This window comes from Streptopelia decaocto (genome assembly GCF_964273445.1).
Source record: "Streptopelia decaocto genome assembly, chromosome: 1".
In the NCBI taxonomy this organism is placed as follows: Eukaryota; Metazoa; Chordata; class Aves; order Columbiformes; family Columbidae; genus Streptopelia; species Streptopelia decaocto.
The window spans coordinates 202,821,835-202,837,344 of NC_138663.1; the positions used below are offsets into that span (position 1 = coordinate 202,821,835).

At 36.6% G+C, this 15,510-nt stretch overlaps 1 protein-coding gene across 3 annotated transcripts in view; it reads left to right on the plus strand.

Moving 5' to 3' along the window:
* GRM5 (glutamate metabotropic receptor 5) overlaps positions 1 to 15,510 on the plus strand; it is a gene marked incomplete at both ends in the record, with an annotated part of 250,819 nt that overhangs the window by 98,448 nt on the left and 136,861 nt on the right. For all 3 annotated transcript variants that reach the window (XM_082073920.1, XM_082073918.1, XM_082073919.1), the window contains one exon: positions 11,275 to 11,524. In XM_082073920.1, the coding sequence (XP_081930046.1) occupies positions 11,275 to 11,524 (250 nt within the window). The remainder of the gene's footprint in view (positions 1 to 11,274; positions 11,525 to 15,510) is intronic.

The following is a 15,510-nucleotide window of genomic DNA, read 5'->3' on the forward strand; positions in this document are numbered from 1 at the left end:
AGATAGATTAGTTTGCCCACTTGTTTCACTGCCTGAAGGCAGAACAGTTTGGGCTTTTTTCAGTAGTGTTTTCTTTTCAGTAGATGAGTGTGCTATGTTTGCCACTCTGATATTGGATCAGACATTAGATACTATAGATGGAAAAAAAAAAAAACTATAAATAATATTCAGGAATTTGAGTTCAATTTTTTTCCCCAGCTGAGTATTTATTCTACAATTTCTATAATTTGTGTAGTTTATTTTCCAGTTTATTATGTCATGTATTACACAAGCATTCCCCACCTTCCCTCCTCCCCCCACCCCCCCAAAAAAAAAAAACAACAGTATGGAAAAAAATAAAAATGGAGGCTAGAGACTGATATTGTTATAAGCAGATGATCAGAGACTCAAATAAAATCCTAAATTGCCAAAAGATAAACTATATTCAGCTACATCTGTTGCTTTCCAGAAAGGTTTCAGGCTAGATGCATTAAAGAATGTATCTATCTCAGAAACATATATTGCCAAGTCTGTACTTTTAGGTTCCTGATCCTCATCATGGAATGCCTAGCTCTGTGTTTGGTACCCAAGCTCTCTGTCTAATATCTGAATAGACCAAGATGCTTAATCATGTGGTTCAGAAAATCTTTGTGTTAAGAATGCACAAGAGAACATGATGCATATAGATCACAACATCTTTAAGTACTACTGTTCACTTGGCTTCCAGCTGGAACCTTATCTCAGAAACAGACTTTTATTTTCTTTTAAAACATCAGTAGAGGAGGAGGCTAGCTTTTTCACATCATAGCCTACTATATGCTCCCAGGACATACTGAAATTTCAGGTCTCATTCCCTCATTAACCTGGGTGTGTTCAAACTCATATCCTTCAGTTTCAAAAAACGTGCTATATTCTTCAGTGTATAACCTATTTTTCTTGGAAAAGGGTGGAAAAGACAAAATATAAAAGAAATGAGACCACAATCTATCCATCTTAATAAAGTGATTTTTCTGGTCAAAAAACAATTCAGGATGTGTGACTCATTTGACATAGATACATTTTATATGTACTTGGAGACTTGAGTGTGAAGACTTGATAAATGGTGACAATTTCAGATCTAGGCAGCTGATGCTTAAGGATTAAGGATGCTTTAGGATTATGGTTTTCTCAAGTACCTAAATTCTGCCTGTTATACTCTATGTTATGCTAGAATAAGTATAAAAGAACTCAAAATTTACAGAAATTTATACAGATTAGATAATGAAAAATTCTCAAAACTTATGTTTCATCTACCTAGCTGAATTGATTGAAAGAGTGTTGAAGACTTTAATGGTTCTCCCGGAGAAATTTGGCATATGTATAAGGTTCTAACAAACTGAAATGGATTAAAACTACCTGTCTTGAAAAAGAAAGTCAGGGAAGAGCTCAGCCTAACTAATTTCTCTTCTGAAGAGATAAACAATTATTTTTAAGAAATTAGTAATTTCCTCCTGGTGTCATAAATAAAAGCCAATGTGTATTCTCTAAAAAAAAAAAAAAAAATAATATCAAGCCAATCTAGTGTCCAGTTCAGAGCATGTTTGAATAATGAGTGACCATATCTTAAAATCATTATTTTTTTTTATTATGGCATATGAACATTCTTATAAGAAGATCTGAATCTAGACTTCCCAGTGTTAGGTGCACAACTGACTTTAAAACTTTATCCAAACTGTTTTTCTCACTTGTTATCTTTCCAACAGCCTTCTTAGAAATCTTCCTTGAATCCATTTTTAATTGATATTTCCATCACTGATTTGTATTATGATAAACAGAGTATGGTTATTAAATCTGTAAACAATACCATGCTGGATGAAGCTGCTCCTATAAAAGAATAATATGTCACTTAAATACTGAATGAGAGATGATCAGTTGAGAAGCAGCTCTGTAGAAAACAAGACTCAGAAGATTAAAATGGATCACAAGTTAAACTTGAGTCAACAGTGTCATTCCATTGTGGTAAAAGGAAAATATCATACTGAAAGTATACAGAGAGGCAATATGTTCTAAAAATATTAAAGATTCTTTAAATTCTATGCTGCTCAGGCAAGGTACAAGATGAAAAAGTACCATATCTTCAGAAAAATTGTCCATCATCCTGGATGGACAACATTAATTAATTGGAGATTAACCACATGAAAACCAGAAAAATGAAAAGACGTACAGGAATCAGGATAATCAGATTAAAACTGCACTTGTTTAGTCTTTAAAAAAAAAAAAAAAAAAAAAAAAAAAAAAAAAAAGTAGAGATATGGTGGTTGTCTTCAAAACTGTTAAGAACTTCTGAAAACATCAAATTGAGAAGTTTCACTCATATTTGGTAGGACAAGAAATACTAAGCTTAAGTTGAAAGAGAACATAGAAGAACAGATTAAGAACTAGGAAAAGAAACTCATGAAAAGACTAGTTTGGCTTGGGACAGATTCTCTGTGGTAGCCATGACATCTCCACCATTATAAAGAGCTTCTAAACAAAAAAGTATTCTGTAATTGTCTGATAACTAACTATTCCTTTGCCCTGGGGCAAATTCAGGAGATTTTACTCTTACCTTCAATCCTGGTCTATTACTATGTTTTCCTTCTTCAGTTTCTACATTCTAAAGCTCAGGACCATCTTTTCCTTCTTGGCAATACCCTCTGAAGTTACAATTCAAAAACCACCTCTACCCCTACCATATTCAAACGCATTTTTCAAATATTCTTCTAAGATGCAATCTTTGTTATCTGCCCAGAGGAAACAATCATCCAACACGATCCTAAAATGAGACTATCTCCAAGAAAGTAGTTAGTCAAACAGTATAGGCCTTCTCATTATACACAGTATACTTTAAGAATGATTAATATGCCCCAGAAAACTTAATATAATCTCCTTTGAAGTCTTTTGACAAGCACATCTTGAAAATGAAGTCATAGATCTGCCTTCCAGTTACTACTCTAAATATTCATGGATTCCCGATGGACCTCGCTGTCCCCAGAGTTCAGATGGGTAGAGTCATGAGCACTGCTCTTGTCCCAAATGAACATGCTGAACATGAATGTGCACAGTCAAAGAGAAATTAAGATACTCTCTTTGGACCAACCTTGCCATCATCTGCAATTATTGTAGGAAATATTAGATGTTGTTATTATTGAAAAAGATATTAGACATATAGGGTGATTATTGTTGTTATAAACACAATGTAGTTATTGTATTGAATAAAAAAAATATGAGATTTGTGAGGTGAAACTATGAGTTTTCATTCAGTCTGTTAAACAAAAATGTAGCCCTCATTTCTGTAGTTATCTGAGTTTCTCTCAATATATAATACACCTATTTTTTTAACACCACAATGAGGACAAAGTTTTTACCTCCACATCACATATGAGGAGATAAGGCAGAAAGAGAAACATTTACCAGAAAACTCAAAAGATTAATTGAAGGCCTTCTGAGTCTATCTAATCCCTGAATTATGCTTCTTTTTGCTGCATAAGTTCTGGCAATGCTCATCTGCTGCAGCAGCAGAACAGGACATCAACTGTATTTCAGAAAAGAACAGTCACATACCACAGCAGAGTTAATAATTTAAATTATATGAAGGAATGTACGAGGGTATGAATATACAGAAGTTTGATGTTGTTCACTTGTAGAATGGGCCAGGTCTTTTGAGAAATGTAATAATTAATAACCTAAACCAGTTCTGGGACTGGATCCAAGTACCAGTGAAGAAACCCCAGACAAGCTGCATTCCTTGGGAATCCACAATGAAGGATGCAGGATCATAGACTGAAGTCTTCTCACCACAAAGCCCTCTCCTTTCTGACACAGCATTTATCTCCTGAAAGGAACAACCTACAGTCCAATACTGTGAGTCTCATGTGTCTACATTTCTACCTGAAAATTGAACAAAATTGAAAAGTATATGCCTAAATGAAAATAAAAGGTAGAGTATCCCTGACGTCTACTAGGAACTGTGCTTTTATTAATGATTTGATTTTGAAATGAAATTATGAAATACAGGAAATATCTAAGGGAAATTTCTTAAGTAGATAGAAAGAGCAATTTCATAAAAAAGAAGTACGGAAAATTTTTAATCTCTCCAGTCTGAAAACACGGACAGCAGACAGACATCGCAACATGTTTCTGCAAAAGCTGTCAAATCCTTTAGCAGACATTAGCATCACAGAGGACTTCAAACATTGCTCAGTGGACAAGGCCACAGAGTTGCAGATGTGCCAGTTAGCAGAATGGATCAAAGGAAGAGAACAGAATAGGCTGCTTCCAGACTGTTCCCTCTTCTCACATAACAACAAAGTTTAAATGAGTCTTTCTTTTAAAGTTATGAAGTGATAATTTAAAAATAAACAGAACTGAGGTGCATTAAACTGTGAAACTAGGTCATAGTTTTCTTAAGAGGAATGAATTTATTATTTCAAAATAGCCAAGAGAAAATGAGAAAGACAAGAGAAACTTCACTTTCAAAGTGATACTTCTGAGCTTTCTCAGATGAAGTTATAGTAAATTATATATTTCATTTAATTCAGAACAGTTATGTTTTGTGTACATTGCATATTCATATTATCTCATTAAATTAATATAGACTTTTCTTTTTTTCTTTTCTTTTTTTTTTTTTTTTTAAATATAAGAAATGGAGCTGGTCTAAAAATGTTTAAATGAAAACTTCCAGTCAGAAAACACCTAGTAGCTAAAACTTATAAAACTCACAGAAAAGAGCTTAATCACTCACAGAATCACAGAATGTCAGGGATTGGAAGGAACCTCAAAAGATCATCCAGTCAAATCCCCCTCCTGGAGCAGGAACACCCAGACAAGGTTACACAGGAAGGTGTCCAGGAGGGTTTTGAATGTCTCCAGAGTAGGAGACTCCACAACCTCCCTGGGCAGCCTGTTCCAGTGTCTGTCACCCTCACTGAGAAGAAGTTTCTTCTCATATTTAAGTGGAACCTCTTGTGCTTTAGTTTGAGTCCATTACCCCTTGTCCTACCATTGTTTGTCACCGAGAAGAGCCTGGCTCCATCCTCATGACACTCACCCTTTATATATTTGTAAACATTAATAAGGTCACCCCTCAGTCTTCTCTTCTCCAGACTTTCTTAATTAAGCATGTTGAATTTATTTTAAAATTTCAAAATATTTCAATTATTTATTTTTGAGTTTTCTTAAAAATAAATTTCCTGATTTAGAATACATATTTTGTTGTTTGTTTGTTTGTTTTTTACATTGTAGAAGGAGATCTGAGATGTATAAAAATATAAAATGGTCAATATTGAAATTAAATATTATAAGATCACTTAAACAAATTATTTCAATCAGATTGAATTTAATTTTAAGAGGATTAGAAGTGGGGTTTTTTGCTTGGTTAATGTTTTTGAGATTATGAAAACATTTATTGTCCTCAAATCCACAACTCTGAAAATCTCAAAACTGTTAACTGAAGAGGAAATTAAGTTCATAAGCAGTATGATGTCATGATAAATAAAGCTTCTTTGTATTGGCACATCTTGTACTATCTTCATTGATCAAGCCACCGACAATCCTTTTGGGTCTGAGTTTTACGAACACTTAACAATCGATAAGTGCTGTTCAAAGAGCTTTTGGGTTGAATAAGAAAGTTGAACATCCAAGGAAATAGATATATGAGGTCTCCATGATCATGTAGGTAGCTAAGGACAGAGTCCTAACTGCAGTTATCAGTGTTTTATGTCCCTTATAAAGCCTCAGCTGTCAGATCATGCACTCTGAATCACATTGAGTTTTTCTGTGCCTAAGGAAAGCAGATACAGCAGTTTTAAGAACAAAGTAGGTATTTTTCTTAAATTAATCACAGAGGGAATTTTTGCCCTGTGCTGTTCCTTTGCTGTTTTTTAGTTGTCTGATACTTCTCCAAGCCCAACCAACATTGCCTGGCTGCTTTGCTTGAGTAGTCCTTTCTTCGGAGAAACCTTTCCTCAACATGATCATTTGGTTCTGCATGAGAAGCAACAGATAAACCTTGACAACTCCTGCCAAAGAGCATAATATCATAGGAAAACAACTCTTGTGTGAAAACTAATTGCATATAACAGAACATATTTTCATCAAGAGGTCGTCTTTCTTGGTTTTATACTGTGCTGTTCCACAGCTCTGCAGTGGCCCGATGAAGAAGCTTCATAATGACTGTTTTAATATGCAGCTCCAAAGGAGACATGGAGCTGGAGATACAATGTGGTGTCATGCTGAGGAAAGCCTAGTGGGACTTATTATGGGTTAGTGTCCTTTCACCAGAGCAGTATTTCAGGCATGTATGATTTGATTTCTTTTAGTTTGTACCCTTCAGAAGGAAACAAGGCTCTATTGTCCTCCTCTGTTTGCAGGCATAACTGTACCAGGATGGCTGTGATTTTCATAATGTTATATCAGTAGCATGTGGTTGCTGTAGTTGCTTAAGAGATTTAGTATTATGTTCCTATTCTTAGTAGTGATGAAACTTTAAAAGGCTTATACAGTCACGGGAGTTAAATGTGGACTATATCTACTATGTACCAATAGTAGTAGGTACTGTTGGTGTTTTACCATGATTAATTTGAATTGTAACATTCAAAGAGACTTCTAACATTTCCATTTGGGAAACTATTCTACACTCCCATTACCCTGACTTTCAGGAAGACCATCCTATTAATCCATCAACATGTTACCTTTCCTAAATATCTTCCATTATTCCCACTAACATTTTTAAATTATACCTACTTAGATTTTTTAGGTGTTTCTGGCAAAGTTCATCCTATTGATGACAATGAAAGTTAATTAAAAAATAAGCTCTATATTCCCTATATTGCTTTCAAAATTCTACTGAGAATTTGAACCTGGCTTGGCTTCTTTTCTGTGTCTCAGATACAGCATAGACTATTATTCTGTGTTTTGCTCTGCTTTGACTATAAAAATGATGGTAGCACTTTTGCTTGAATAAACATGCTTTGTGGTAGGTAGGATTATTACCAGCTAAATGAATGACATAATGTGTTTCTTCAATTTCACTTGAGCCTCCTTTTATTTTGTGAATTTTCACTTCATCCTGCTTGAAGCAATTTTATGTCCTAAATCTCTCCTAAAGGTTGATTCCCATATGTGTTCACTGAAACTCTCTTGTAAACCAATTACCTGATAACAATTTTTGTGTGCAGCTAATGATAAAAAAGCTCTTGCATTCAAAAAGAAATGTGTGGCATCCCAAAAATTCCTGGGCAAGAGAAAATATAGTTCATTATATCCTTTTGATCTCATATTTCTAGCCTTTAGTGTGATAGAGCAGATGTCAGTGTATTTTGTTTAGTATTTTAAGATTAAAACCCTTGTTTTTCTGTGTAATGCAGATAAGATCTTAATGGTTTATGTTTAGATATTTAATTGGCTCAATTGTTATGCAGGAAGAGCAGCCAGAGCAGCTTGCAGTTTTCCTGACCCTCTCCTATCAGATTGAAGTATTATTATGTACTGTACTATATTAAGGTTCATCTGGAAAAAAGCACAATCTGTTCTTTTTAAGCTTCTTAATAGTTTCTAGTACTGATTCATTGGAAGTGGAACTGACAGATTGTTATAGTTAGACTGTAGGTGGGGATGCATATGCTTGAGTTTCGAACAAATTTCCAACTCTAAAGCAGGGATAAGTCTTTTACATGATGATGTAATAGATTTTTTTAAAACATACAGTGACATATGGGAATAGCTTTTGAACTGGGCTTAAGGCCAGACATTCAGGTAGGCAACATACAGGATTCAGGCTGGCATTTTAAAAGAATCCTGCTGCCAGTTGCCATGAGTATAGGACATATTTACAAAAGCCATCACCATCTAGCAGCTCTGATTATGCCACCATCAGACAAACTTTCAAGAGGAGATGGACATCCAGTAAAAAATTGTGATGCTTTCCTCAGCAAAACATATATGTTCTGAATATATCTAATCACAATATAGAGGTGCTGGTTTCCAAACACTGAAATGGAGATGGAGTTTCTTGGGGGAGGAGAAGATGGTTATAATTTGATCATACTTCCAGCTTGTGTTGTTTGCTGAGCCTTTTCTGCTGGACTGGAACTAACCAAGCAGAAGTAACTCAATCTCTCCCTTCTGTTTAACTTTTCCTTAAGAACTTTCTTTAAATTTAGAAGTGGAAACAAAACAGCTCCACAGATGAATTGCCAGGATGTAGAAAGCTTCCATCACAGAGGACTCACAGAAGGCTTTGCTATGGTTCCAGCATAGGGTTTCTCAATTAATTTTCACTTGAAAGTGAAACTACAAACTCCTCATAGTCAAGCTACATAAGTCCTCACCTTGTCCATTCATGTGTGCAAGCCCTAAAGTCCCTGTATCTTTCTCCTTGTGCCACAGACATGGCCTAAGAGCAGAAACTGCCCTGTCAGTGGAAACTTTCTCTTGCTGTGACAGTTTTAGTCATATTGCTATTGAAATGCCACAGTTCAAGAACCAAATGTCCATGAGGAGTCCAGTTCCATACAGAGAGCATGGAGATGTTTTTCCACTGTGAACCTCACATCTCATCCTTAAGGAAATGATATAACGTAACTTCCCCAGTTTCCCAGTCCCTTTTGCTCAGTGCCAGATGTGTACCTTCATGCATGTACAGGTTTTCCACAGAAAGGCAGATCAGAGAAAATTCATCTTAATATGTGATGCAAAGGAGCTTAGTAGAAGACAACTTATTTTTCCATCAAGGAGTGTTCACTATTCCCACAGTATAGCTCAGATTAAATGTACATACCTCATCAAACCTCTTGCACAACAGGGAAATTCACTATGAATGATTAATTGAGTTTAATCAGCAATGATCATGACAAGAGCTCCACTGCTGTATCTGTATGAGCGTCTTGAAGCAAAGCTGCTATTTTCATCAAATCTCCCTTGAGCTCATGCCATACAGTTACAGTTTTCCCAGCTGGACAACTCAGTCACTATCACATTTGGACTACTAGGATGTTTATTGTCTAAATTTTAAGAATGTAGAATTTTGCTAAGTGGCCTTGCTAGTTTAATATTTCCTATCATTTTGGATGACACATTGCTTTCTGCATGGTTTCACAAAGTCACTCTGTCTTGATACATGATGAGTCCATGACATTTGTGTGAGAGCAACATTTATTTGACTGGAAAAGAATTAATGCAATTCATATTCATTGCAAGACCTACTATTTTTCAGTACCGTAATTAAACCTATTCTCAGCTTTATAGCAAGCCTCAGGTTAACAGATTGTAGACTTATAACACTTACAAACAAAGAGCGTAGTATCTGGAACATTGAAGAGATCCAGTTCTGCAAGCCAATTAGACCTGGCTGTGAATTTCCCATTGACAGTTTTTTGACAGAAAATGAAGTCTTACAAATTTCAATATCTTTGAAATATACTGTGGAACAGCTTTTCCCCAAACTTCTATACTCTATGACAAAGTTTCATATGATTTTTTTTTTAATTTTTATTTTCTGTTAGGAGAAATGAAACAGAACATTTATTGTTTATCCAGATTGACCTAAATTATAATAATTTTTTTAAAAATGGTGCATTTCCTGTCAAACAGCTTAATTTTATTTTAGATGGTATTGGAGCTCGGTGGGAGTTATATGTGATTGACCCTCATTTTTCTTTCAGACTGAATTCTAAGGCTAAAATATCTTTCATGAGGCACCGTATTTTTGATGTCTAGCTGAACTGTTTAAGCATCTCATTAGAGTTACTTGATGCTCACGTATCACAAGAAACAGAGCTTGCCCTGAGAGTGTAACACATGGGGAAGCACTTGGCACTTGATTTACATCTCCCAGGAAGCACTGCCACAACAGAGTTTTAAAATCCTATGACATTTTTTTCAGGCACAATTTGTGTAGTAATGGCTTTTCCATCAGGCCTGATCACAGCAGGGAGGAAAATGAAAGTCATATTAGGTGAGGAGATCTGCATCCAGGTTACTGTTCTGGTTGGGTACCATTTGGAAAATCCAAGGTCTTGATGATTCATTCCCAATGTGAAAAGAAACTGGTGGTGTTTCCTCTCCTGCTCTTTATCACTTTGGCTGTTTGAATGGTAAGATATTCAAACTGGAAACAGTGTTTTTCATGTTCTTGTACAGTGGTGGTAAAATAAAGCATTTTCCTTACAGATTCTTCCATTTGCAAAGTAACAGAAATAAGTGAAGGGTCAGAAGTTCCTTGCAACAGCATTACTTTAACACTCTCAGTCTTATTAATGTACTGACCATGTTTCTGTGGAATATTACTGAGGGGTTAGGGCAATACTTTGGAGAAAGATTTCCTGCCTCAAAAGCCTTCCTATTTGAATGAGATATGAAACAAATTTAGACAGAAAGAAGGATGAGCACAGGGAACCACAGACAGCCCTGGTCAGGATGATTGTCAGTGGCATCAGTACATCAACTGTTTAAGCACTGTTAATTTTGTGTAGGCCTGGTAATGAGGAATTTTTCCATGGCGAGACCGAATAAATAACAATAAATATATTATATCTATCTGTTAATAATTATTATCAGTTTATCCCACAGGGGAAAAATAAATTGAAAGAAAATGCGAAATTTTTCCTGTTCAGTTGGTAGATATTTTGTTAAAAAAATAAAAAAAAAAAAAATCACGGGAGTACAATTAGTTAGTTCATCTGTGATCCTGTGATCTCTGTGATGGCAATCCAGTTATACCACTCATTTTCTTGAGTCACCAGAAGTTCTTCCTTCCTTCAAAAGATAAGACTTACCTTTTAGTGTACTTTAAAAAAAATGTTGTTTTTCAAATTGCTTTAAGAACAAAGTCATGTCTTACAAGTCATGGTTTTGTTTTACGTATATTAAAAATACTACACCCCAAAACTTATTCTGAACATATATTTTCAAATTTTCTGGAATAAACCCCAGAGCACTTAACCACATTCAGCCAATTTATCAGAATCGGAAGAGACTAAAGTTCATACATATGTTGTTGTACACGTTGTGGGCCAGATCCTCACAGCTATTGAAGTACCTAACAGACCTTGGTTTCAGCAGAGACACAGGCTCCTAAATAGAAGTGAAGTTTCTAGGAAAATTTGTTGATCTTGACCTGAAAAATGGACTGAATTAAGTGTTACTGTTATTTTGTTAAGCTTGGTACTGATTTTTGTGCAGATATGTTCTGTATTCTTTAAACTATTTGCTGTTTCCAAAGCAAGAAAATCTTCTGCAAATTTTAATATATGCATATGTGTTTCTGTTGGTATTTAGGAAACTATGGAGAAAGTGGAATGGAAGCTTTCAAAGATAACGCAGCCAAGGAAGGGATCTGCATTGCACATTCCTATAAGATCTATAGCAATGCTGGTGAACAGAGCTTTGACAAGCTGCTGCGAAAGCTTCGGAGCCACCTGCCCAAGGCAAGAGTGGTTGCCTGCTTCTGTGAAGGCATGACTGTGAGAGGGCTCTTAATGGCCATGCGGCGCCTGGGTCTCGCTGGAGAATTTTTGCTGCTGGGCAGGTGAGTAATACCATGCAACTATAGCCATCCTTTTTACTGGTTAGAGTAAAAAATATAGGACAGTCCAGTCAAGCATGTGTAAAACACATACTCGTGGTCTCTCCTATGCATGGGCATACGTAAAAGACAGAAAGTAACGTCAGCCATGTCATAGTGGTACATACTCTACAAAAACATGTATCATTCTCATGACATGCCGGGTAACCACAAGACTGCTTGGCCAGTCTTAGTAATATTGTGTAAGGGAAGGCTGACACAAAAACGTTTGATTTGTATAATCCATTTTGTTCACTGCAGTTTTAAATGTGCCGTGTACATATACAACCTGAACTATGCCTCATTCGGGTAACACTGTGTTAAGAATCACTGATGGGGCCTCTGGGTGGACATGAAATAGATCTTCCCAAAACAGTTTGTTTACCATCACCTTTTTTTCTTGAGTTGTTGTGCTGACCTGTGCCTGCTGTCCCAAAGGCAATGAATAGGCAAACCTTTCTCTTGTGTGGATCTCAATGATATCAGTAGTTCCTTCCCTAACTACCAAAGGGGGAATGAAAAGCTCACTCAGATGTGTTCACCAAGCAGGAGAAGACCCTGGGCTAGGAGGAAGAGAAGTAAAAGACATTGATGTAAACCTGCTGGGATTTTTGTATTTGTCACATATTCATCAAGTGGACACTGAATGAGATGAGAAAAATGGCATCTTGACCACAAAATGGTGCATACCAGGAGTCAGCTGATGTGGCCTCCTGCCTTTCCAGTGCATCCTTAAAAGGATGACTTGATGCTGTCCCAAGCATGAACTGTACAGTAACATGAATAAAATGTTATCACTGAAACCAGCTGTCCTGGTGAGACCCTCAGGGACACGTGCAAGGACTGCAGATCTGCCCAGCTGTTTTAGAAGCTGGGACATTACGACTGTCCCACTGGCAGGACACCAGCCTCTGTTCCCAGTCTACCCTGTGCCATTCCCCCCGGGGCAAAGGTGAAAGGAAACAGATGACAAGAGGGACTCCTGCCTCTGCCCTTACCCTTTGGCATCAGCCTACATTTTGGCCATTTCAGATGTGAGCCCATTAGTCATTTTCTCTGTATTATGGCAAATGTGCCTACTCTTTCTTTCAAATATATTATATCTATAGGCTCTTGCATGGATCATCTTGATCATTTTCTGGACTGCCACCCAAAGGGACCACAGCCCTCAGGATGAAATTTATCTAAACACACTTAAATGTCTACAATTTAAATACTTCTATGTGGGCTAGTCATCACAGTTCCCTCTATAGTTAATGGAGGAGAACAGGACGTTCTTAGGTCACTTGTACGTAATGTGGACATTTAAAGTAGCTCAGAGAAATCATGTTCTAGAAAAGGGCTTGTACAAAGACTCTCTTGATGACTAGCTTTGGTGGAAAAACCTACTTGCCAGCTGTTTACAATAAAATGGAGCCAATGTCACATTCACCATATCTAGCTGAATGTGGTGCCACATGACATTTGCTGTCTTCTTTTATCCTAAACACAAGAAGTTGTAAATTCTCTGCAGCAACACCCAAATTTAGAAGAACATAAGCATCATTTCCAAAAGACATGTTAGCCGTTAACTCCTCCAGAATCCAAACCATACTTAATTTTGTATGGGATTTGTTTATGCACAGCAGTGCTAAATTTAGCCCTCTGACATGCTTTTACAAATAAGGACTTCAGGAAACGGTGATTGTGAATAAGAATGGAGCAATACAGCTTAGCTCTTCAAAAAAAAACAAGGTCTAGAGAGACCTGACTTTGCTTTTTTTCAGTGAAAAATACCTGTTTCTAGCTGCAGTGGGAGTTGTCTTGCCTAATTATAAGAAAGTTGTTATTCAGTGTATGACTTCCATTCAGTAAATTGAAAGGGAAAACTTCTCTCATAAGTTTAAGCTGTAAGCTGTTTGAAGTTAAAACAAAAATCCTTAACTCTACCAGACCAATTTATGTGTATTCATGCCTGTTGAAGTAGTATACAATTTATTTATGAAAAATGTAGCATGAACTGCAAGTGTTTACAAAGAAATAAAAAGAGAAGTGTAGCTATTTTTTTTCTATCCTATCTATTTATCAACAGAGGTTCCAAGGTAATGGCTGAGAAGTGGCTACTCAGACATAGGTACACAGCCAGTACCTACTAGGGACAGATGTAAACTAATTGCAACCTAACCAGAGCATTCTTACAGCTGTATGACACAGCTGAGGACAGCTAGAGAGATGTAGTCTATCTACATCTGGCTCTGCACTTTAGAGATCCCAAGGATCTAAGGGCCTCCCACCTCCCTTCAATAGATTTGCGTCAGATTTGATATTAAAACCATCTATAAGCTGGAAATGAAACACCTAGTTTTGCCTACTGAGGATTTGTTTGGCATTGAGTCATACCTAGTCAGGAGACAGGATGGTTTTATGTCTCTGCAGTGCAGCAAGACTCATGTGCAGAGTGTGGGATGTTGTGGAGGGGTTATAATCCAGAAGAATGTTCTTCTGCTGTGGGATAATCTCTAGGCTTTGCAGCAGAGGGGAAAGAAGAAAGCAAAAGAAAAAGCATGAAACTTGCAGGAAGGCTTCTTCACATAGATAGGATGCAAGTCAATAATGTCATTGTCCATGGATGGTCTGAGTTCCTGCATGGCTTTAAAGCTCTGCTTTCCAGAACCTTGAAGTGCCGTATGCTCTCTTGGTTTCAACTCTTTGTCTCTGGTGGCTATGAATATTTAAGCTTTAGTTCAAAGATAGGCTTGTTGGTTGATTCTAGGGAGAGCAGCCTAAGGCACTGACCTGGGAAGGATGTCACAAGAGGACAAAACCCAGTCTTACAAGCAGATTATGTTGGGGACTTTTTTTCTGCATCATTTATATAGGGTGGAAAAGGCATTTAGCAAGATTTTGAAAAGAACAGATTCTTCAGAGCACTCAAAGGGGAAAGAGCTACATCTGAAATAAAAGAAGGTTCATGCAACTAATTTATTTTGTGAAGCTATGAAGGAAAATGGACTAGGATAAGATTTATACTTTCAGTCATGCTCTGATCCTGGAGTTGCTCTGGGCTGCCCATTCGACTGAGAAGGTCATAAAAGGATAATCCAAGTGTAGAGAGTGTGCCTGTCACTGGAATGCTCACATGGAAAAATTCATCTAGAAATGTTTGCTTATTTGTTACCCTATAAGTGCTTTTTGTTTCCCCCTTGTTCTGTAAAGTGGGGAACTATTTTATTTCCAAATGCACAGAAAGCACCGAAGTCCCAAAGCCACACAGGATCTTTATGGGAAACAAGTGATCAACATTTCCATTTCCTCTTAAACTTTTTTGTTGCTTTTCTAATTTAAGTTTACCCCTAATATTTCCAATGTGAAGCACTGCAAAAATACTGAGACTTTTGGAAGCTATGGATTCTTCATAGCACCTGTTTTATGCTCAGCTAAACAGAAAATTGAATGGCCAAGGAGAGTGAATATCAAATAAATCACCTCTAGAGCCCCAAGGGGAAGAGAAAAGATATCCTTCAATAAACATTCCACTCTTAACATACTATGCAGCTCCTGAAATTGCATTGCCTGTCTGTAACAGAGATGAAAGATAGCAAGTCATTAGTGATAGTAGCATTCCAGAGCTTTTGGATCCATGGAAAACGTTTTAAATGCTCAGCAAATATTTACCTTCAGGAACTGGACTTAACCTCAAATAAAAAGGTGAGTGTGCTGACTTTCAAGTATGAAAAAGTGCTATTTTAACCTAACCTTAACCAACTTAATTGAGATGTGGACACCAGTCTTCATCTGTTTGTCCTTATTGCTTCTGTCATCCACAGGTCATATACCAGGAGATATCCTTAACGATGAAGTTTATTAGAGAATAAATAACACATTCGCATAACAGAATAAATTTAAAACACATTCAGAAAGAAATACGGAGTATTAATTGTGTACATAAAAACAATTAGGTTGTAGATGAT